This window comes from Streptopelia decaocto, assembly GCF_964273445.1.
Source record: "Streptopelia decaocto genome assembly, chromosome: Z".
NCBI lineage: Eukaryota > Metazoa > Chordata > Aves > Columbiformes > Columbidae > Streptopelia > Streptopelia decaocto.
Genome location: NC_138657.1, coordinates 62,235,087 through 62,259,676, shown reverse-complemented (window position 1 = coordinate 62,259,676; position 24,590 = coordinate 62,235,087). Strand labels below are relative to the sequence as shown.

General features: G+C 39.4%; 1 protein-coding gene across 5 annotated transcripts in view; it reads left to right on the top strand.

Moving 5' to 3' along the window:
- Positions 1-24,590, top strand: part of RAI14 (retinoic acid induced 14) — a 91,560-nt gene that overhangs the window by 7,925 nt on the left and 59,045 nt on the right. For 4 of the 5 annotated variants that reach the window (XM_082074421.1, XM_082074420.1, XM_082074419.1 and 1 more), the window contains exons 2-3: positions 2,871-3,031; positions 3,942-4,033. In XM_082074421.1, the coding sequence (XP_081930547.1) occupies positions 3,998-4,033 (36 nt within the window). In that variant the 5' untranslated portion in view covers positions 2,871-3,031; positions 3,942-3,997. The remainder of the gene's footprint in view (positions 1-2,870; positions 3,032-3,941; positions 4,034-24,590) is intronic. The other variant, XM_082074418.1, reaches the window with a different exon arrangement.

Here is a 24,590-nt window from a genome sequence, read left to right as displayed (position 1 = left end):
CTTGATAAAACTAAGACTGTTTTACTGTTGCATCACTGGATCTTGGGCCATTCAAGGACTTACTTGTAACATTGTTTGAAAGACCTAGCTCTGATTTTAATGCAATTCAATGAAAGGAAAAAAAGTCAGTATTTTTATTTACTGTGGTTTGCATGAATCTCAGTGTAAATCAGTGGGGTAGATTACCCTAATATCTTTCATATATTTAAACCTAAAGATTGTATTGTGTATTAAAACACAGTTAAATGAAATTATTAAGGTCAAAGATTACTGCCATTTCGATGTCTCTTATTTTAAATAGCTAGGTTTACCACCAGCCTAAAGGTGTTTTCTGTGGCTTGTATTCCTGAAAGCTATTTCATAACATTAAGCTGAAGGAAGATAACATAGAGGACTAGATATTTAATTTTGGAGTTAATGGTTAAAAGCATGGGATCAGCATTAGCTGTTGTGAATCCCTGGAGTTAAGCACTGCTCTGCTGCTAACTTGCTGCAGCTACAAAATGACAGCGCTCAGTATTTATTATCACGTTTGTTCTAAAAGAGGAGAAATGCCACTATTAGTAGAGATTGCTTCTTCTTAATACCTGTGATTCATTGCAGAAATATTGTTTTGAAGTGTCTTGATACTCCCTAGTGAATTTCTAGTAGTTGTTTCCTATCTTGTAAAACAGGAGTGTATTAATGGTGCTTCCTTTATTCTCCCTCTGGCAAATGCACAGTTGTCATAAAGCTCTGCTGAATCAGGATCCTGGCCTCTTTTTGCATCAATTGCAATAATTACACCCTTTGAGAGGTGACTTCCTCCTATAGACAGTGCCAAGACAAGGCAGCCCTAACTGCCTCACCGGTTTTTATCTTTACAGCTGAAGGATTATGGCCATTATGATGCACAAGCTGTAATCTTGGTGTTTGTGTTTAACTGTCTCTTATGGAAAAAATACAGATGTGACACACATTAAACTTGGGAATGCTGGTTTTGTGTACTTGTGCATGCTTTTTTAATTATGCTGAGGACTGAGTTTCACATTCAATGTATTAAATGCACTTACGCAAGAGGTGAAGTATCCTGTGGGAAAAATAAGTTGGCTTCTGTTAAAAACACAGCTCACCTCTCTTCTTCCTTCCTCAAAATGGGGAAAAGTAGCATATTAGGAGTGCTAGCGAAGCTTGTTAATTAGACTGCATTACAGGTTCGTCCTAGAAGAGAGTCCAGCTTTGCAGCTGTTCTGTGCATATACTTACACGGAGTTGTCATCTCCCCCATAGCCCTGTAGTTGGGTACTTTATTTTCCATGGGAGCTATAACAAATCTTTTGTACATGGGAGCCAAAAATACTGAGTGGGTGGGAAAGGGAAGGACAGCCTACAGCATACAATTCTTTGGCAATCTATATGTGAGGAAAGATTTCTCATTTTAAATTCCCCATGCACAAGACTTCTTTATATTTTATTAACCGGTCTAATTAAAGTGTTTACTTTTTTAGTTGAATATGTTTAAGTTTTGAAATAAATAGTCCTGTGAAGTTTTGGATTTTGGAAGATATTGTATGATGTTGCTCAGCTTCTAAAGTTCCTTTAAATTGTGGTTTGGTTTTGTTTTTCCCAAAAGTTTTAAAAACTGTTTTGGTTTTTGTCCTCCATTTTCTTTCTCTCTTTTTTCCCTTTTTTTTTTAATTTATTTATTTTTTTTTTTCTTGCCTTCCTGGTGTGGTATGTAAAGAAGGCCAGATCAATGTAATGGTATTTATCTTGTCTGTACCCTGGCATTTCTGGTATTCACAATGCTCATCATCCTTGTTATAACTAGAGAATGAATTAGGAGATTATTGGCCTCTTGCTGAGGTTCAGGCTTCTTTTCAGTGCAGGTTGTAACAGCTGCTGTGCAATTTAAACTCTTCAAAGTTTGAGTAGGTGTAGCAGATATAAAGTGGTATACTTCTCTCAGAGCAACCTAAAATAATTCCTTCTTTTTGGTTGCTCAAAACTAGCCCTCTTCTGCCACTTTTCCCCCCCACCCCCCCCCTTTTTTTTTTTTTGTTACTGTTTTACAAATATTCCATTCAACCCATGAAAAAGCTAAGAAATTGTCACTTAAGCCAGGTAATGAAAAGCTTCTGATTTTTTTTTTTTCCTTTTACATGCTGAAAAATTAAAACAAAATGCCACAAGCCCATTCTCCCTGATATAAAAAGCAAGAACTTCGAATGAGACCCCCTCACTCATATACCTGAAAGCGTCAGGAATCTGATATGACTTTGAAGTGACTGTTTAATTAGATTTAGAGTAATTTAATGAGATTTAATGATGTTTTAACAACCTACAGAATTACCCCATCCAGATCACCTACTAGAGGTGTGTGTTCTGTGGGAAATATATTTGTGTGTATATAGTGTATGGAATTTTTTGTTTGTTTGTTCAGGTTGTGGGTTTTGTTTTTGTTTGTTTGTTTTTTTTTTTCCCCAGAAATATACTTGTGTTTGTCTTAAATGGCTATCAGGTAAGTATGGGGTTGAACTAAATGACATATTTACTTAGCATTAATTGCTACCCTTGAGTGGTACTTAATGTTGTATTTTGTAGAAGCATTCATGTATATTCTACCAAGAGTATACCATGTAGCTGCCTTTTAAAACTCATAGTAGAGTGATCATGTAGAACATAGCAAATTGCTTCATCATAATGAGACTTTATTTTATGGAACAATTGAATCTCACTTCACTTATCTAACTGTAATCTCCTGTTTCTGAATAGTGATGTGAAGAGTTAGTGACCCTGCACGACTTACGTGAATTTGTGCTCCGGTCCTCATTTCAGTTATTTATTTATCTGGCCTGACTTGTAATATTTCTTCTCCTTTTTTTTTCTAGGGTGGAGGGAGGAAGTTTATACAGATGAACATCCTTTCCTTTAAACTGTTCCTTCAGAAGGAATTTGTATAGCAGCTAAAACTTGTAGATGAGAGTGGCTGGCTATTCCAGTGAGCATACAGTGAAACAAGAAATTTGGAACATTCTTGCACAGACCAGATGTATGTTCCTCTTTCATTAAGTTTTTCTTTTGTGTTCTTGAAAAAAGCACATTGCCATGCTACTTTAACATGCTGTTTGCTGCTACATTTGTCTTGAATTGATAATACGTGGTATATTGAAGCTTTCTGTGGAAAGTTTGCTCTAGGGTCCCCATTCCCTGTGAGAGCTTGCAGCTTGTTTGTAGTGTTAGTTGTATGTATTTGTGAAACTGCTGCTTTTCTTCGCTTAAAGGGGAGGAAGGGGAACCATGACTGTGATAGTGCACTGCCAAATTAAAACCACCTGTGACTCCAAGAATACACATACAGTTTCTCACAGGGAAAAGTATAAAACAATTGTTCTGGTGATAATCTCTGCTCTTGCTCAGATGGTTCTATCTGCTATGTTGTGTTAAGCTGTTTAGTATGTATCATGCATGGTTTAATTTTGAAATTGGATAGTGGTTAGACTTCTACATACAGTATTGGTGACACTTCTGCTACCCAGTGCAGACCCACAGTTGTAGGATACTGAAGTTCTAATGCATGACTTTTCATACTTTTTTTTTTTTTTTGCTTTTCCCACTTTATAAATGGCTGATGATAGTGTTTAAATAGGCAGTGGGCAGAGAAAGCTGCTACATGTTTGAATGTGTCAGTGATCTGATTATATTGAGAAGCAGCTAGTATAACATGATACACACTTGAGTTTTTAGTAAAGATTTGCTCTATTCTTTTGTGGTCAGATTTAGGATTGCTTTTAAGTTTGTAGTAACAGAAAGTTTCCCTTAGCTGGCTGTTAATCTTTTTTAGAGCTTGAGGGCTAAACCCTCAAAGGGTGATATAGGTATGCAAATTCAATTCAGACTAGGCTGCCAGTGAACTGAATGGTATCAAGTTGAAATCTTATTTTTCTTTCTTTTTTGTTTAGATACTGAAGAAGGATAAAAAGCTTCTGAAAGGTTTGGAAGGTTGAATGTGATCAGCATGAAGAGCTTAAAAGCAAAGTTCAGGAAGAGTGACGTAAGTATTTCTGCTCAGTTTGACTGCTGGTTTGCATGCTGGAAACAAAATCTTCACTCCCACCTTGATAAGGTTGTAGGTTAATGAATTACAGAGAAGAAAACGTTTTTCCGAACACAAAGGCAGGAGCTGAGTACAGTACAGAGTAGGCTGTTTCTATTCAGAGTGCAATTCTCTGTTATGCAAACTAATAGTATTTCACCACTTTGTTCCTTATTACTAAATCATGCACATATGTGTGGGATCTGCAGAACTTCTGTTAGATTGTGCTGGTGCCCAGATTGAAATTTGTTGCAGATATAGGATTAAGCCTAGTAAGGACTTTCCTACCCAGTCGTCTTTCTGTCTAAACAATACCATTCTTATCAGTATGGTGTTTGAGCACTAAACAAAATGTCTCCTTAGTCTATAGTAGAAGTTCTTTGTCAGCAAGAATACAGGAACCAGCTGTGTAATTAGGGCAGCTGTGGCTTATCAGTTCTAGTGTGACAGAGCAGGTGGATATGAGGCTTGAGCAGTGAGGATGACAGGCATAAATATGAAGGTCCTGCAGGAAACTCTTCAGAACTGTGTTTAGAGAGACACTAGGCCACACAATGTATATTGTTTCTGGTTAGTAGTACTAGTAGTATCAGTGGACACCCAGGCTTCAACTTGTATAGTAAGCATTCTTACTTTGGAGCAGCAGAACTCCTGCAATCCATTCCTGGTCTTTTCCTACCACTACTCATTCCTGCTTCTTGTCCTGCCCTAAAGTTAATGCTTATTTGATACTGCAGTTAGCAGTCCGTGGAACAGCTGACTTTGTTTTTAATCAACATTGGAGATTTGTGTGGAATTTGTAACAAGTATCCACAATCTGTGAAGAATGTAGCATTCAAACCTTCCTTCATGAATTTGTGTGCTACTTTGAAAGAAGTGATGTATTGCTGCTTTGCCATGGCCAGGTTTGCAAGGGGTTCTAAAGCAGCCATGTTGAAGATCTATTAGGTTTGAAAATGGAACTTCTTCAGAAGTTTTGGTGTGAGGAATAAAATTGCACACTGCACTTGGGAGTAGTACAGGCTGTGATTTGATGTAAAGATTGTCACATGGAACACCATTAGAGTGGTGTCTTTAGCCAGCTTGTAATGCAATTCAGTAGCTGTGAAGAAGGTAGAGATGCTGTTGTGGTGTTATCTGCAGATTTGCTGGTTTCTGCTTAGAAAGTCCTTTGAGCTATGGGTTTGCATTTGGTGCAGCTGCTGTATTGGCTTCCTAGCAGCAGCACTGGTGGATGCTCTACTCCTTCAGTTTAGCAGGAGCTCTTTATATGAAGACTACCATGTGCTAAATATGTCAACCAACCTTTGGGAGCAGAGGGAAGCACTTTTAGTTACTTAAGCAGTGTTTGGCTTTTGCTAATCAATCAGTAGACTGAATCAGCCAGGGCACAGTGTCTCATGCTACTTCACAACAAATAAAAATAAGTTCCAAGACTCTGGTGTCTTGTCTGAATGAATATGCCATTCACTTTAGAACTGCTAGAATTTTGTGATCAGACATTGTTATACCTGTTGCAACGAGTGGCAGCAATTGCTATTTTGAGTTCAGCTATACCAGTAAAACTTCTTATAGGCATCTGCCTGAGTAATGAGAACAGTCCCTTGACTAATCTATGAACATACTTGGTATTATGGAAGTTAGGTGTGTCTGTGTGTTAGGATGACTTCATTCACACTTGTGGCTGGGCTGCTGCTCTAGAGCAAAGGCTAAGTGACATGCGTGATGCAATTAGATCTTGCTGTAACTAGTCCACCCACTGTTATAAATTGCACTGGTTCACTTATTCCTTACTTATCTACCCTTAATAATTTGCACACACCTCTCTGCAAAACCAAGTGGAGTCTGAAAGTAATTGCTGTTTTGGTACTACTGCTATCTGCTGGCTGGAGACAAAGTTGACCACAAAGGATTTTTCAGGTACCTAAAATTTAGATATGCAGCTCTAAAAGCACAGTAGTCTAAATCTGTGACAGTCTGGTTGCCTCTGTTTAAAAGCCAAACCTTAAAGGGCATGATTCCAAACAGTCATCAGGAGCTGTTCCATATTTTGTGCAAGATAAGCAAGGAAAATCATCTTTCTCTTTAGTTTTCAGAAGCTAACCTTAGCTATAATTTGTAAGGAGGGAGAAGAAGAGTTGATTTTAACTGGAATAAGTCTTATTTGTGTATAAATTTGTGAGATGTGGTAACTGCTTTTGGATTGGGGAGAAGGGTATAATTGGCAGGGATCCTCCCTTGCATTTCTTTCTAGAGGAAATATTTAATGTCTTATTTTGTGGAACTTAAGATGTCTTGGGGGAAGGAATGGGTACCCTTCTCTTTAGCCTCACTGTTAGCATAAAAACATAGGAAGAGGAGGAGTAGGAATAAGTCTTCAAGCTGTGTGTGAGAAACAGGAATTACACTAACACTTCTCCAGCAGTAAGGCTGATAACATAAAACTGTTCTGGAGTGGCTGAATTGAAAATTCTGGCATAACTGCTGATATTCACATGTATGCCTCTGTGTCCCTGCTGTGGGGCTTTGCTTTGGTGCTGTAACTACGCCAGTCTTGCAGCTTGCAAAAGAGATGTCCCTGCTGCCTCTTCTTTTACCTCTGCCTTTCTGGTTTTGAGGGTATCTGACCCTGCACTGAGCCAGCTCAAGGACAAAAGGGAATGGAAAATTAGTTTGTGGCATGAGTGAGTTTTAGCTAGTTAATTCCCTCCTCTGTCTCACTGTAGGGTCAGCTCTGAGAGGAATGGTGAAAGCAGGAGGAGCAGCAGAACATCTCTTTCTGCAGCTGTTGCTTGGTTCAGCTGCATTATCAAATCACACCCTCAGATTATTGGCCTAAAAAATACAGGAGCGGGCATGTGGGCAAAAGAGTTGTAGGAACACATAAGCAAATAAGGCTACTAATTTTAATATTTAGCAGAATTGACATAGTCCACAGCTGTGAGGTGGAACCATGACTCTTCTTAGACGGGCAAGTGACTCCTCACTTCATGTTTTTACTGCTCAGCTCCCCCATACCTCACCACGTTCACTTTCTGTGTGCACTGGCAGCTCCATTAACTGCAGAATCTCTTTTCCTTGACATAGTTAATAACTGAAATCTTTCCTGGGGGTGACTGTTGCCATGTGAACATGTGTATTTGGAGTGGAGGAATGAGATTAATTGCTCTGTCACAAATGAGTATTGTCAAAAGTGTGATATGTGGTTACAGGGGGATGCTTGTGGACTAGAAATCTGTGAACAGGATGCCTAGGTGGGAGCAAATGCTGAAGGCTGGAAGCTAAGCAATGTATGTGCACACTTCAAGAGCCTGGAGACAAAACAATGGAAATTGCACTTACATCTTGACAAAGCAAGTAGTCTCTTCTGCCCAAGAAGTTGTATTTTTTCCATTCTTTTCTCACCTCTTGCTCCTCATTATCATACTCAAAACATGCTATTAGTAACAAGTAAAATCTGGCAACCTAAAGGGGTGACCATTTTAGTTGTTGCAAGAGATTGTTACATGTAACACTTGAAAAATTTGGTGGGGTAGTACTGGGAAATACCACTTCAGAGCTTGAATTTGTTTATAGACTGTTGTTTATTCACACAATAGAGTATGGAGACCTCAACCTAGTAAGACTGTTTCTGCTTGGAAAAGCAGAGTTTGAAATAATCCAATTAAAACAAAAACAGTGCTGCTGATGTCTTATTAAGCCTCTTACTAACATTTGAGATAGCAGTGTTTTCTGTAATAACTAGTCAGCTTGTGGCCTGACTTCAAAAGCATGTAGAGTCTTAAACAAGCAGATGAGGACTGAGTGGATTTTCAAACGTGCAAAGATATTAAGCCTGTATAAACATGTTTTGTCTGCTTCTTAAATATGACAAGATGCTCATCAGCATTTTTAGGCACCTACAGTAATTTGAATATCTAGCTCTTTGATAATAAGATGTTGTAGGAACCTAGGTGATCTGTTTCAGAAGACTTGTTTTTAACTTGTTCTGATTATTCTAGAAAAGGTATGTTGTGTGTAGGATGTGATGGGTGGGATTGTTTTCACACTCTGACATGTCTGTAGGCAAAACCTGAGAAGTTTTAGGACCATTTTCTGCAAGTGTTGAAGATCAGCTGAAAACCATGTCTTGCAATTTGACAATGGACTGATTTTCTTTTAATTGCTGGCCTGTTGGCTGGACAAGACAAAGATTAGAATTTGGATTTGTTTCCAAGTATTTTCAATACTGAATAATTAAAATAGTAGAGCGTCTTTTAAAATTGAAAACTGACTGTACACTTCAGTGGAAAAAGTAGTCATTGTCAGAAGCAGAGCCAAGAGAGGCTGGGATTTCCCAATGCTAATTGCCAGCTCTAATTTCTGGTATTTCTGGAAATGCCTATTTGTTGTACTATCACGTGGGGGTTGAAAAGTTGGCAGTTCTTACAAAAATTTCAGCTTTTTGGCTCATAGTGTAGCCATTGTTCCATAAATTTCAAAATGAAGAGGCTGTTAGGTATGTTGTAGTATGAAATCTCAGTCTTAATCTAGACACTATACTAATTAAGGCTTGGCACTTCTTTTTAATGCCCAATGTTATAAGTAGTAGGCTCCCATTCAACAGTTCTTAAAGTATAAAGAGCTATGTGGAGATCTGAAACAGAAAGATTGCTGGGATACATTCCATTGAAATTGCTGTGTTCCCATGTGCTCTAGACTGAATGTGTGGGAGAACAAAACTTGGGTGGAGCAACTTTAGAAATAATAAAACAGGATCTCCTTTAAACAGCACTTAAATTCTTTTATCCACTGAAAGCTACAATTAATCTAAAAAAGAACATGGGATTGTTGAAAATTGCACTACGCATTCTGTGTCCATGTACTGCTTTCTTTCAGGGTAATTGTGACCAAAAAAACCCCACCCCCCCAAAAAACCCACCACTTACAGAGTTCACTATAGCTACAAAGTGAAATATCAATGTTGTCTGACCATTTTACCCAGTTATTTAGAAAATGAACAAATGAAACTTGCTTTTCTTCTTTAGGTGTTCTCCTTTCATTGAATTTTGAATTAAATCAGTCTGAAATACATCCTCGTGATCGTAGCTTTCCCTCAGTTTACAGTGTTCTTCAGTAATGATTTCTGATTTCACTGTACAGTGTGTAGGGGAAGACGATCTCTGGAATGTATAGCTTGTCCTCAACCACCTCTTCTTGGAAAAAGGAGAATCTAGCCTTCTCTCCCTCTTGAAACAACTGCTGTGGCTCCTGCTTTTCCTTCCCTTTGTCAGGAGTCAAGGGTTCTACCTTCCACCCCATTTTCCGCTCTGGAGCAATTTGGCTTCATGCCTCCAGTTCTGGACAGCATAAGGCTCTGCTCTGATCAGGTTGCTCTCCCAACCAAAACTTATATGTCTTGTGGAGAGAAGAAATCAAACGTCTTCTGAGTCCTACAGTATGTAGAGTAAGGCCTGTTGCAATCAGTTCGACGTGAAACTCTTGCCATCACGTACTGTCTTTTCTTCATTATTGACAACAGGAATGTGCTCAGAGTACTTATAAAATTATATTATTCAGGTGAACTATAATTTTGGTGCATTTGAGCCCTCTGTGAGGGGACTAATGTCAGCCCTTAAGGTATGTAGCAACTCTTTTAATGGTGGAAGGAAAATGTAACAGAGAAAGCAAGTAAAGACCTATAGGTAATGGTAGGAGAAAACAGAAGGAAAAAATAAAATATGTGAAATGGGGGGAAAGGAGGGACAATTAAATCTATAGAGTCAGAGTTACTGTTTTGATAACTGTTCTGTGAGAAAGAATAACTGGGCTCTTGTGGGATGCTTGCTGATCAGCTGTCTCTGGGTGGGAAAGTACATAGCTTTGGCAGACCGTTTGAGGCTTGGTAACTTGCAAATATTCTAGCAGCAACCTGCAGCATCTCCAAATGGTTGGGACAGAAAAGAAAGAGAAATGTTACTTGAGAACTGTGCTGTGGTGTTTGGAATTATAGTAGAGGAACCTGCATTGGAGTTGGCTTACTTTGAATAAACACATAGTTATTTCCTAAAACAGGATTATAGTCTGGAGTATAGCAGAGAGCTGACCTCACTCACCCACTTGCAGTTTCTCTGTCCTGTTGGTTGCACATTGTGCTACTCTGGGCACTGCTTTCCACATTTGTGTTTGTCCCAGAACCACTGCCCTAAGGAAATGACATGCAGCTCCTGCACTGCTTTCCTTTTGACTTCCACCTCCACCCATGCTGTGCCCTAAATTATGTGAGGAGTAATATTCCCCATTATTATTGGCCCTAGAGTCATATTCTCACCAACACAGAATGACATGAGGCTAATGGTTCCTCTGTAAATATAAGTTGGGGAAAGGTGGCTCCCTTTCCCAGGTGCTGCCTGCCCAGGCCTGTCAGCTTCGTTATCCCAGACTTCTTGCTTGCTCACTCATCTAGAGCTGGAGGAAGGGTTGGAGGCTGTGTGAAAGGAAACATTGGTTAGTCACTGGTTGGCCACAAACACCAGTCTGCCCTGCCAGCCTGAGCAGTGCCTGGCAAGCCGAACACTTTGCATCTGTGTTCAGATCACGCCAAGATGGCTAGTTTGGCCATCCTTATGTGATCTCTCGTTAAAAGGAATGTATGTAAAACATTTGCAAAGATGAAGAGAAACCCTCCTATTACAAAATTGTTTTAAATAGAGTTACACCCTGTAGTGTTATGGGCAGTGATATATAAGATTGTAGTAGGTAAGTGCAGAAGGACCACAATGTGAAGCTAGCTGGTTTGTTGACAGCTCATTACTAAATCAAATACCAAAACTAAGCAGCATGAAGTGCAGGTTGGTAGGAAGAAGAAAGGCAAATTGGCATATACAAACAGGAAAAAGTTAGTATTTTAGAATATGGTGGTAACAAGAAAGGAATCTTTGTGTAGAAACATGTCTTTTGTGTGCCTTTAAAGAGAGCACAGAAGTTCAAAGGCCTGAGTTTGGAAGGGCTGGGAAAAAAAATAATAATTTTTTCATTTGTTTGTCTATCTTCAGTAAGATTTAAAAGTAAAGTAAAAGTTTAAAAAAGATAAATGAGGAGTCTGTATGTTCTTACTGTGGTACACTATATCCTCTCTCTTCCTTTTTGGCACTGTTTTGCCTAAACTGATTAAAAAAAAAAAATTCTGTCCAGCTGTCAAAGTTGTCAGTTAAAACTCCAGTAAAGAAGCGCATTTACTGAATGGTCTAGAATTTGTGTTTGAAGACTGTTGTCTTGTCTTTACTAAGGACAAGTAACAATTTGCTCTGAATAGATGTTGTACTATTATCTAAAGAATAAATCACCCATACATTTTATTTTGCGATTTGAGCCTTTTCATCCTATGCTTATATTTTGGGAGGCTATGAATGATATGAGCAGATAAAAAATGTTAAGGACTAAATCAAACTGAAACAGACATACTATTTGCTTTATTCCAGCAATATTTTCTAGTCCTATTCTTCAAGAAGTTGTTCTAATTGTGTGTAGTCCAGGCAAATCCCCAGCACTAGGGACATGTCAAGCCCTTTTCTGCTCCCTTGCTTGCCACACTTGCGTCTCCTTAAGGCTCATGCTGTGCATGTTCCGAAGGTCTGTGAGGCTTAAGTGTAGAAGAGAATGAGGGTGTCAGTGACCGTTCTTCCTAGGAAATACGATGTGGTGTTCAGGGATAATCATAGAATGGGTTTGATAGAAAGGGATGTTAAAGATCATCTAGTTCCAACCCCCCTGCTATTGGCAGGGACACCTTCCATTAGATCAGGTTGCTTAAACCGCATCTAGCCTGGCCTTGAACTTTTCCAGGCATGGGGCATCCACAACTTCTCTGGGCAACTTGTTACAGTGTCTCACCACTCTCATAGTGAAGAAAGTTACAGCTGAACTTTCAGCACTTTGCTGAAGGTACCGTTTCTTTTTTTATGGTCAAGTTACTGAAGCACTGTGTGGGGCAGGTAGGTAGGAGGAATGAGGATGAAGAGGTCTGTATTGTAGTCGTATAAGAGAATTGCTCAATTCTTTTCAACACAGCTGTGAGGAGGTGCTTTCTATTGGTTGAAGACAAGTTTAGTGGGCAAGGTGAGATTGATGGATGATGGCTTGACCACTTTGTGTTAGCTACAATCACAGAATGACTGGGGTTGGAAGGGACCTCTGGAGATCCTCTAGTCCCACCCACCTGCTAAAGCAGGTTCACCCAGATTAGATGGCACATTAATGTGTCCAGGTGGGTTTTGAATGTCTCCAGAGAAGGAGACACCACAGCCTCTGTGGCCAGCCTGTTCCAGTGCTCTGGCACCCTCAAGGTAAAGAAGTTTCTCGTGTTCAGATGAAACCTCCTGTGCTTCAGTCTGGAGGCTGTGTGCCTGATGATTAAGGGAGTGTTTAGAAACTGCAGATGTCTGTAGAGAAAAATACAAAGCTGGGATGAATAGAAGACTGAAAGCTAATTAATTTTTTTTGCTAGTGAGAGAAAGCTATTATATAATAACACAGTTTCTCTCTTACTGTTAGGACTGTTTGTGTGCTATAGTTCAGTGATACTAGTGTTCTATGAACTGCTCAAGTTCTGTTAACAGATTATTTTACTCTAATGAAATTTTGAAATATTACAGACTTTTAAATGTATCACTTTATTGGAAATTGATGCAAGGCTAATAATTTATAGTCATTCATACTTGGGTGTAATTTGGTTCTGTAAATAGTCAAAATCTGCCTGGCAAGGCTCTGAGCAACCTGCTATAGTTGACCCACCTTTGAGCAGGGAAGATAGACTAGGCTATCTTCCAAATATCATCACTCTATGATTCTGTATAAAGATTAATTTCTTGAAATATATCACGTAGGAAATTTGCAGTCTTGTTGAAAGATACAAAGTGCTCTTAAAAAATTATGGGTATCTTATAATAGGCCTTTAGCTGCCTGAAAAACCTTAAGGCTTAGCCCCAACAAAAGCTACGGTGTTCTTGGCCATATGTGAGTAGTATAGCTGCCTGAACTTGTGTAGCTATTCTGATGTATGAAAAGCTATTTATGAGCTATTTTTCCTACTTTTGGACCTGAACTATCTAGAAGTAGCTGCAGCCTTAAGCTTTGAAAAATACTGTTAACTTTGTGCTGGTGAAAGCCATCGTGGTTTAATGTCTTTTAACTATAGCTGCAGGAGGTCTTCACCTCTGAGGCCTGCAGCTGGTATTCACATGTATTCTTAACAAAGGTACTCTTTTCTTCCTGTGTTTTGCTTGTTATGTGGACTTCATACTTCACTTTTAAGTATTTTGAGGTAGGAACTTCTGTCAGTGCTATTCTGGTGTAACACCTAACACAAGTACTACTTTGTACTATTTGGACTTTGAGAGGTGACATAATACAACTAGCAAAACCTAAGCTGGAACTCAAGCTAAATTTACTGCTCTACAGCTGTCTGAAGAGTCTCATTCCCCAGATACGCTGCATGTGCATATCTCAGATGACATATAAAGTTAACTGTCCAGCACACTTGCATTGACTTGATGGTGATAGAAGCAAAGGTGTTTTAATAACTTTGCAAATAATGTGGCTACTAGTGCATATATATGTGTCTGATGTACCTATTCTGCTCTGTTCACAGGTGCATACCTCTTTTCTTTCATCTTTCCTTCTTTGCTGTGTGTGGTGGTAACCTCTTAGGAATCTTGTAAACTTGGGTAACCTGTCTGCTTATCCAGAGACTGAAACAGTGCCCTTTGAAGTCAGAAGAAAGACTTCAGCTTGCTTGACTGAGCTTTGAATCAAGAACTAAAACCAAAATTCTGACTCCATGGAAGCGTAAGGCAGGGCCTCCAGCGAGGCGTTGATTTCCCCTGAATCTAGCATAGAAATACATGTGGCTATTGATGAAGCTCAGATTGTCAGGTTATCCAACAGTGGCTGCTTCTTATGGTCTAGAGTGTGTTGTGTTTTTGTTGTGGTTTGTTTGTTGTAGCTGTTGGGTTTTTTACCCCTTTTTTGCTCTGAGGGGTGATTGCTTTATGATACGATGTTTTTCTGCTCAGTAGGAACAATGGCAACCCCTCAGTGACCTTACACTTTTGATGTGTATTTCAGATGTATAATTAATAGATTTATAGGAAGACTAAATGAAATCCATCACTTGAGATGTGAGTGAACTTAGGGATCTTCCAGAAAGTATGCAACAGTGTGAGCTTGTGGAGTGCTAGTCAGTGCACTACTTCTGAGTAATTTTATTGTACAAACTAGTTTGCTGCATTGTGCATCATGCACAAGCACTTTATTAATTGTTAAAAAAACTGTGATAGGTCACTGAGGAGAAGCTAGTGCATTGTCAGATTCATGTCTCAGTTGTTTTGCCTTCATTCCTTCTTTTCAGCATGCACAAAATGGGAAAAGACATTGTGTAGTAATGCAATCAAATTTGAAATTATTAATCTGTATACAGCCTTTTTCATGGGAGATGAGGGGATTTGGTAGATGCCAGTGATTTGTGATGTACAGGTATGGAAGCTGTTTAATCTGTGTGTATGTACTTGATTTGGAGGTTGATTCTTAAAGGTCTTTGTAATAGCATAGAGTCTTAGAACGGTTTGCGTTGAAGGGACCTTTAAAGGTCTTCTAGTCCAACCCCCCTGCAATGAGCAGGAACATCTTCAACCAGATCAGGTTGCTCAGAGCCCCGTCCAGCCTGGCCTTTAATATCTCCGGGGTTGGGGCATCTACCACCTCTCTGGGCAACCTGGACCAGTGTTTCACCATCCTCACTGTAAAAAAATTTTTTCCTTATATCTCATTTGAATCACCCTACTTCTAGTTTAAAACCCCAACTCTCTCAGCCTGTCCTCACAGCAGAGCTGTTCTGTCCCTCTGATCATTTCTGTGGCTCCTCTGGCCCCTCTCCAACAGGTCCATGTCTTTCCTGTGCTGAGGCCTTCAGAGCTGGACACAGGACTCCAGGTGGGGTCTCACCAGAGTGGAGCAAGAGGGACAGAATCACTTCCCTCAACTTGTTGACCATGCTCCTTTTGATGCAGCCCAATATATAATTGGGCTTCTGGGCTGCAAGTACATATTGCTGGCTCATGTCCAGCTTTTCTTCCACCAGCACTCCGAAGTCCTTCTCCACAGGGCTGCTCTCAATCCCTTCATCCCCCAGCCTGTATTGATACTGGGGGTTGCCCTGACCCAGGTGCAGGACCTTGCACTTGGCCTTTTTGAACCTCATGAGGTTCACATGAACCCACTTCTTGAGATTGTCCAGGTCCCTCTGGATGGCATCCTGTCCCTGTGTCAGTTGCACCAGTCAGCTTGGTGTCATCTGCAGACTTGCTGAGGGTACGCTTGATCCCAATGTCTATGTTGTTGATGAAAAGGTTAAACAGTACTGGTCCCAGTACAGACACCTGTGGGACACCACTTGTTGCTGATCTCCATCTGGACATTAAGCCATTGACCACTACTGTCTGGGTGTGACCAGACAGCCAATTCCTTATCCACCACATAGTCCATCAAATCCATACCTCTCCAGTTTAGAGAAAAAGATGTTGGCGGAGGTCGGGGCTGTGTTGGTCATGTTATTTCTACGTGTTCATCAGGGAGGAAGCTGGACACTTTTCTTGAATTCTTCTGACTGCAACTAAGGGAACCTGAACATCAGATCATGTGCTTATGCTTTATGTAGTCATTCAAGAAGAACTGCAAGTTTCATTTATCTTGGAGCATGTTAACTGGATTTACTGGCAACAGTAATAGCATACTTAAGGGTGAGATTCTTATAGATTTCTTTTTGCCTACTCAATTATATCCCTATTCTACTTCTTTTGGTAGAAACAGCGTGTTGCTCTCTGCTTTTGCTGGATTTGTCTCACTGCTGTCTCCCATCGTATGTCAGAGTGTGATAAGTACAAAAACCAGTGGGTGTGCATCCTTGTAATTATGCTTGAATAGGTGTTGCAAACAGGGCTGTATGGCAAGAAACTGCCCTAGGCTTTGTGTTGGGCAGCAATTTTTTTCCACTAGTGAATACCACTTCTTAATGTTGTTTGCTTGTAAACTTGAAGTTGCTCAGGGTGTTTTGGTTTTGTTATTTGTAGTGTAGGTTCCCTGTTTGCAAGCCAGGTTTCGCGTCAGCTGAATTGCTCTGCTGATTATTTAGCATGTTGTGCTCTGAAGGGGAAGGTTGTGTTATCCATATCTTAGTGAGGACCATCAACTCAATGTTACAGCAAAAAATTCTTGAAGATTTCCTATTGTAGGACATTTCAGATATCTCCGTTTGCTCAGATCATGGTAAGATGCCTGAGGTCAGATGAAGGCTGGATTTTTTAAATGTTTGTGAGTAGTGTTGTTTTCCTTAGGGGATCACTTGAGAAAATGTTTTATATTTGTCTTGCTTGCTAAACTGTTGCATAGCAAATAGGACATGGCAAACATGAGCAGTATGTGGGAAAATTGTGACAGGTAAGTTTCTTCAAGCCTGTTGAATGGTGACCATCAGTTTCTGTTATATTGACTAGGAGTTTGGGATAACTTAATTTTTTTTTTTCCTCATTTTTTAATGTGGATGCTTGCTCAGTCATTACACATTCAGTGGCGAACACCAAACTTCCTTTATAATTTTTTTTTTTTTTTTTAATTTTGATTTAGACTTGCTGGGGAACATGGGACTATCTTCTGGCTACAAAAGCTTGTTTCCAGGCTCTTTTCATTCACCCACTCATTGCACAGTTCTGGGCAACTAAGCAACTGTGGCTGCTGTTTCAGTCTGTAAAAGACATAGTGTCTACTTTGTGTAGCTATGCAGTGTTGTTGAAGGGAAGGTACAAAGTCCAGACTGAGATTTTCTGATATGAAATGGAAGAACACTAAGTGTTCTTCAGGAACAAGGAACGTGAGTTTAATACATTAACAAGTAGCTGAAACTTACTTGGCATTTTTTAGTGTTTTTCTTCTAGTAGCATAAGAATAGAATTGTTCTGCCATGGTGTATTTTTCCCAATCCCTACAAGGGTGTTTCCATGCCTGGAATTTATATTTATAATCAACTTAATCAGCCTTTCCCCCCACCGCCAATGTGTCCTGATTCTTTTAGATTAAGGTCAAGTTACTTTATAATTTATTCTTGAAAAGCAAATCACCTGTTTCCTGCAATGCCAGGTTGTGTCTGTCCATAAGCTAACAGGAAAAAACTCTGCTATCTTGAAATTATATAAAAAATGTTACTTAATGACAGATTTCTTCCTGCTCTTCTGCAATAGCAATTCTTGCACTCATTCCCCTCTCCCATCTCCTGGATAATTTTCGTATGTTTAATGACTGTGTTCAAGGCAGCATTTTAATTTCCTTAGATTTATGTTTCTGTTCCTAACACTAATAGCTTTACTGTTTTGTTTTTGGTTTTGTTTTTTTTTCATTCATCTGTGAATTACCTATATAATGCTTAGTAGCTTCAGTTTTCTGAATGTAAGATTGTTTTGGCTCTCCGCACATACAGCAAACACAAATAAGAGATTACATTCTTTGACATAAGAAGAACAAATTAACCATTTTTAAGTAGCTTGTACATGCACTGAAGGTGGCTGTAAACAAATTTAATACAGTCTCATTTAGAGGGAGGGGAATGGATATTGTAAATGTTGCCATCAGAACTGACTTGAGCTCCTAGTTGAACAGCATGAGAACTGCCAAGCTAGTGCAGTAAAGGAAGGAGAAGATAAAGACTGGAAGAAGGGCTTGACTCCTCCATCTTTCAACGCAAGTTTCTGTAATCTTGTGCAAGGGTTTGTTGTTGACTTTCACATCTTTAAAATAAGAGAGAGGTGTGTAATAATATTTATATGGGGTAATTGTGGTGGATAGAAAAGTAATTCTGCAGTGCTCAAATACTCTGGATACGTGGAGGCTGTGTAATTTCTCCTAAGGACAGGCAACCAAATTCCACCATGCCCAGCTTAAATTCTTCCTCAGCTCTACATAGCTGGGGACTCCTCAGACTGTTCTGACCTTGGTATGTCTGCTGGCGGTTGTTGTAATTTTCTGTCTCTTGAGTTTCCTGCTGTTTACAATCTGTGGGGACTTAGCTGAGGTGCTGCTATTGCACACTGCTGGAGTTCTTACCCTCCTTGCAGGGCACTCGAGTTTGTCCCAAATGCCTGGAATAGGACTGTGTGAGGTTTGCATGAATGTTTCCATCAGAAGGATTCAGAGGAGTGATTTTAAATACGGAAGCTATAAGCAGCCCTGATGGTAGTCTCCTTTAATGATCTTTTCTGAAAAATAGAGGCCTATATACCTGGTGACAAGGTGCTCAGTACCTTGAAGGACTACATTGTTTACATTTTAATAGCTCAATTGTTTTCAGTAGGATTACTCCCAGTTTTCTTCAATGCATGACAGTCTGACCTAGAACATGCCTCCTTCTCCTCAGTGTTCAGTGTGTGTGTGGGATTTTGGCTGAATTGTCAGTTTTCACACACAGCTGAAATACATCTTCTTTTTAAGTATGTTTGAGTAATCCATAGTGATTAAGCAAAGCAAGTAGGAAAGAATGTGATCTCGCTATATGCCATGATTGTAATGACCCCCCTCTTTGAAATAAATCAGTTGTTTGTCAGAAGACTCATGTCTGCATAAGCACACAGCATTGCTGCAGACAGGAAGTGCCCTAGTCTGTTGACCTCGTCTCCCAGAGAAAATCAAAGCTCTCATTAAATTTTTAAGGGAGGGGAGTGGGGGGGAGAGACAAGGAAAAAAAAAAAGGAAAAAAGGAAAAAAAAAAAATAAACCAGCTTGTCTTAGTGGAAAACAAAGGCAATAATATGTATCACTTTTTTTTTCTTTTTCAGTTCATGAATATGCAGTCTGATATTTAAATTGCATTTAAACTTTTTTTAATGCAGCTGAAAAGAGTGAGATCAGATGTATTTTCTTAGGGCTATATTACACTCCTCAAGGGTGAACAGGAAATGGTTTAAAGGAATGCCAAGAAGCCCCTATTCCCTAACCATTTCCCTTGTCTTCTTTTAACCAGCTTTATTTCGCACTGCATGCTTCAGCTGCTGTGAGCATTTCTGGTTTGAGAACAGGGGAATGTTTCAGTGTGTTCTTAAGTTACATCATCCAAGTGCCTTTGCCTGTAATTTAAAAAAGAAAACTGACTGGATTTTAAATACAACTATATACAGACCAGGTGTGGAGAAACTGAGATGTTGCTGTACACATCTTCGATCTATTAGAAGTGGTGAGCATGCTACGTAGTTAATACTAGAAATGGTGATAGTTTAATGTTACAAGAATATTCATCTCTGTTTCCAATTATAATCACTGTTTCAAGGAATTTGCAATTTGAATTTATGCAGTACAATCCTCATTTCTTTCCTTTATTCAATGAATTATAATTTTTCTTTTTTCTAGCTAGGCTTTCTTTTTTTCAATGCAGCTTTTTTTTTTATTCAAGTCTTCAGCTGCCAAAGGAAGTAAGTTCAGAAAAACTTAAATATTGACAAATCCATGCTCTTACAAACTATTAAAAACAAATAAAAATGGACAAAAAACCCAACTCCAAATTTCTTTGAAGTGTTTCTGTACAGTACACTCACTGAAATATTTATAATTGTGTTTATATCTCCTTGCTGGTTTTGCTTGTCACCTTGAATATCCAGTTAAGAAACATGAAGGAATATCTCCATGTAGAAAAGAGAAGCTGGATATAGGTAATCCGAAGAGCTGGAGGGAGAATCACTTGCTTTCTGAAGGTGCAGTGACCTGTACACAACATGATCTTGGACTTCCTGGTATTCATTGGTGAGGCAAGTCCCTTCCTCTGTGGGGAAGGTTACTTCATAGAGCAAGTCACCTCTTTCTGAGGCTTTGAACAGGTGTAATGAACGTTATTTATTTAAATACCTGGCTTCTCATAAATTTTTCCATACCTAATGTGGCTGTTACTAGTGGTGTATGTGATAGTTGCACCTATTGGCTGGTTAATGGGGCAAATCTTGCAAATACTTGCTATGTTTGCCAGACTGCTGCCACACTGAACAGGCAAGGCTAAACCAGAAATGTACTGAATTGCTTATAGAGTATGTGTGATGTGAATTTTTTGTAGTCTTGTCTCTTGTCATTTCAAACACATACACATAAGTGGAAGTTCCAAAACTAACCTACTGCTTATCTTAAAATATCCTTAAATAGTCACATTAGACATTATCCTGTGCTCTTTCAAACTTGGATATCAACCTGAGAAGTCTAAAGTATGACAAACTAGATAAGCTGACTAGTAGTGTTGGTACACATTCTGGAGTTTAGACTTAGTAATGTTTGGCTCCTGTCTTATTCAGAAGACATAGCTGTAACTCCTGTAGCTTCAGAACACAATTATTTGGCTCTCCAGAGTCCAGCAGCTTTGACTGCATGGCTTAGATGATCCCTTATAACAGTGTTTACAAACGTCAGAAATATTTTCACAACAGTAGTTATTAAAGAGGTCTAGGAGTTCTGGTTATGAAATCTAGCACCTATAACAATAATTAACAGTGAATGGTTGGATGGAAGGTATGTAATATGTTAAGAATATACAAGTAGAACTGACTGCCTGCTACATGATATCAAAACCTTGATTGTTGAATGCTATAAATTATTAAGCATGTGGGCAAGACCTTCTAATGAAATTAGAGGGTCTTCTGCAGTCTTTCTGACACTGGTAATTCTAGCCTTAATCAGTTTTCCATGCAATTAGTCATTATCAAGTGTGTGATTTGTTGCAACTTTGGGATGTATGGGGAGACGTAAAATTATAGAACTTCTGGTGTTACGATTCTCCTTCCCCTGTTCAGTTTTCTGTTTGTTCCTGGGCTGTTTTGGTAGGAAAAGATATCAAAAGAGAAGACAGCCTACCATTTTTATTTCTACTTTGAGACTACTCTGACAGAGTCTGCTTGATGCCTTAGCTGGGTCTTTAGCACTGCTTGCCTCCTGCAGAGTTGGGGAGGTCACTTCAGTCTCTGTTTGTGGGAAAACGGCTGGAAGATTTGAGATTGTCTGCCACTGCAGAGCCCTGGAGAAGAGTTCTTGGTTGGAAGCAAAACAAACAGAAAAACCAAAGGAAAGGAAAATATGGCTATTGACATGAAGCATAAGTTTTATTTGAAATAGAAAAATAGGAGCTTGCACTGCCATGAATCATCATCCATGTTCTGTTCCTTGTTTTCTCCTTAGCTGATAGAGGGTGGAGTTCTGAAGTATTTCAAGCTAAACTAACTTCAGAAGACACTAACTTGGTAGAGAGTTACCATTAGCCTGGGCCTCCATTGTCCTACTGCAGCTTTGAGGATGTTTTTGGCATTTCTTCATGTGGCTTTTTCACGCTGCCCTTGAGGCATTATGCTTACCAATACATCTTAGTTGTTGTTACTGCTATAATGAAAAGCATCATTGCGAAGCTGTGCCTTCTTCCCTCTTTCCATAACCCTTTGCTCTTTCCCGCAAGCTTATTATGTATCTGTATCACAGACAGCTATTACTAGCCCATGATCTTGCTATGCTTAGTGCTGTTATTTTTATTCCCTCTTCTTGGCCTTGCAGTTTGGAGCATTCTCCTATTATAAAGTTTCATTCTAAAATGAAAGCCACATTTCTGTCTTATTAGATACCAAATACAGTTGATCATACCTGAAAGAGACACTGTGCTTGTTTGTGGAGAAGCAGGTAAACATAATTTGTGCTATGCAGACTTGCTGAACATTAATAAATTCCAGTCATCCAAGTTGATGAAAGACACGTATTATCTGTTTCTGGCAAGAATTATATTGCATCTAATTAGACCCAACTTTAGAACATAACATTTCATGAGCAAAGTTAATTACTATGTTCTTTGTTACAAGAAAGCCTAGCGGTGGGGAAAATCAGCAATTGACGTTAATGTGTGTTTTCTTACTTAATGCTTAACTGTCTGAGTCTTTTCATATGTAAGCTTGCCAGAGCTGCCATGCACCGCAGTTGCTGGGGAGAACATAATTTCAGCTGATGAGAATGACAGGGAGAGAATCTTATTTCCAGTAGTGGAAAGCAATGTGGTTAACTCTGTAGTGTTCATGCAGTTCTCTGTATTCAGTGACTCAATAGAGAGAGTGTTTTTAAGGGAGTTAATCAACTGAATTTTATATGCAACATAATGAGGTGAAGTTGCTGCTGTTGGGTAAGTCCAAAACATGTTCCTTTTGAGATCTCCCTTACCTTCCTCCTGGATCCCCCCATTTAAACCTCCTTTCTTATTAGAAAGTCTACCTGACTTATGTTGTAAAGATGACTACATATTCTGCAAAAGTTTCAAGAAAATAAAGTGACCTTTTTAAGAAACATCATATGAGCATTTTGCAATGTTTCTGGAGGCTGGGCAGAATTAGTCTTAGATTTCTTAGATTTTCCAAGGTCCTTTGTGAGCAGTGGAACTAATGAAGCCTGTCCTCTCTCCATGGTTGTTCTGTATTCCTTCTCCACCTCATCACAGTACCTGGCCTTCCACATCTGCCCTTTCTGCTCTTTCTCTGACACACCCATAAAGCCAGCTCTCTTCCATGTCTCCGTGTGCAGGCTGGGGATCAAGCAGTGTCTGCTGGGGCTGTTCCAAACTGCTAAAGCAGGTAGTGCAGTTAGCTGTTTGGCATCTGACAGATCAAACAAAACAGCTAAGCTCATGCTGTAGCCTTTAGTGGAGGTACCGTGTTATTCTTGTTGACATAATGACTGTTTTTCATGACACTTGCATGAGCTTATTTATCTTGGAGACTTCTTTCTAGTTTTCCCTAATCTTGGAGCAGGCGTACTGGTATAGAATGATTGCATAAATCTCCTGGCAGAAGGAGGAATTGACAACAAATTAAAAGTTTTTTCCAAAGAAATAACTCCAACAAGAACAGGATCCTCAAACCTGTATTACTGAGTTTGCTAAAACTAGCCTTTCCAAGGGCTAAAGGTTTCTCTGACACTTGGTCACAAATACCAGCAGTGCTAACAGAAGGCTACCAGCTGGGACCAGTTTTTAAAGCTGACAATTTATATTCAAGAATATGGATGTGGTTTCTGTCTATGACAAATAAACTTATTAGGAGATCCGATTCCACTCTGTAAAATAGATGGAACTCTGCAAGCAATGTCACATTGGATTTGTTTAGTAAAGCTACTTAACATGGCTGTTCTGGAGACTCTATTTTTGCAACATCTGGCTACACTTGCCATTTGAGAATAATCAAAGGTAGATTGTTTTCTCTAGTGCTTTGTGCAATGGCATTTTGAACCATGACAGGGGCCCTGAAATGTTAGGGTAATTTGAACTCTCACATGCACCTAACTGCACAGTTTCTTGCAAAGTAAATAAATCTCGAGCTTTTGCTACATTGCAATAGTATCTTATTTCTACCTGCCATTGTGCATGTTATGTTGATGGGTGTAACCTCTGCCCAAAGGGTACAGTCATATAGAGTCGTAGAATCATTTTGATTGGAAGAGATCCTCAATTGCTTTGAGAACTTAAAAAATACCATACTTAAATGGTATGCCTTGCATCCTATTTCTGTCTCCTTCTACACTGTTGACGCACACAAGAAATGAAAGAGTTAGTGTGTTTTGTCGTTATCATAAACCTGCTTCGTTGTATGATGTAAATTTTCATGCTTCACCCTTCAGAGATGGAGCTTATTGACTTACATCTGAAAATGCAAGTGTCTCACAAATGCATCAGTGGGTGGCTTTCAGGAATACTGTTTGCCTGATGTCTACCCTGTCTGGGTTGCTGCCTCCTCCAACCTGTCAGAGCAGCAAAGGTTTTAGAGGAGAAATACATTGATGTGCCTTGTCTCTGGATACTTTCCCTAAAACCAGGCAGTGATGAGATAGCTTACAGGCAAAACATGCCTGTCTGTATGGGAGATACTGTATAGCATTCTTGTTGGGTTCCTCAGGAGCTTTTCCCATGAGCCTGTTACCTGAACATGATGCTGTAACCTAGTGAACAATCAAGATGTGCTACTCTATTAATAAGTCTATCAGACAGATTCCAGCGTCTTAGACAAGCACAAGTGAGTGATGGACAAATTCTGCAACACAAATTCTGTTGAAGAGTTTGGGAGATGCTCTTTCTGTGAGAATTAGCTTCCTTCTCATCCCTTGGCTACCCATCCATCTTCTGAGAAGACCAGCAAGCAAGATGCTTCACTACAGAGTATTTACATTGGTATTGTACAGATGTAGTGACTTTCATATTCTTTGTCTCTTAAGCATGCACATGAATCAAAGTGCAAAAAGGGGTTGTTTAGGGTAGATGAACCAAAACAATTGTGGGACTAGGTGCAAAGAGATTTTGCATTCATCTGTGGGGAGATGTTGGGACTTGTAGCAAAATGCATCAAACCACAGTCCGCATAGCTTTGAGGAATAGAGTACATAATTGTGATACCATCTCATTTGATCTGTACTATTTCTGCTTGTGGTGTTTCAATAGTGCAGTTGT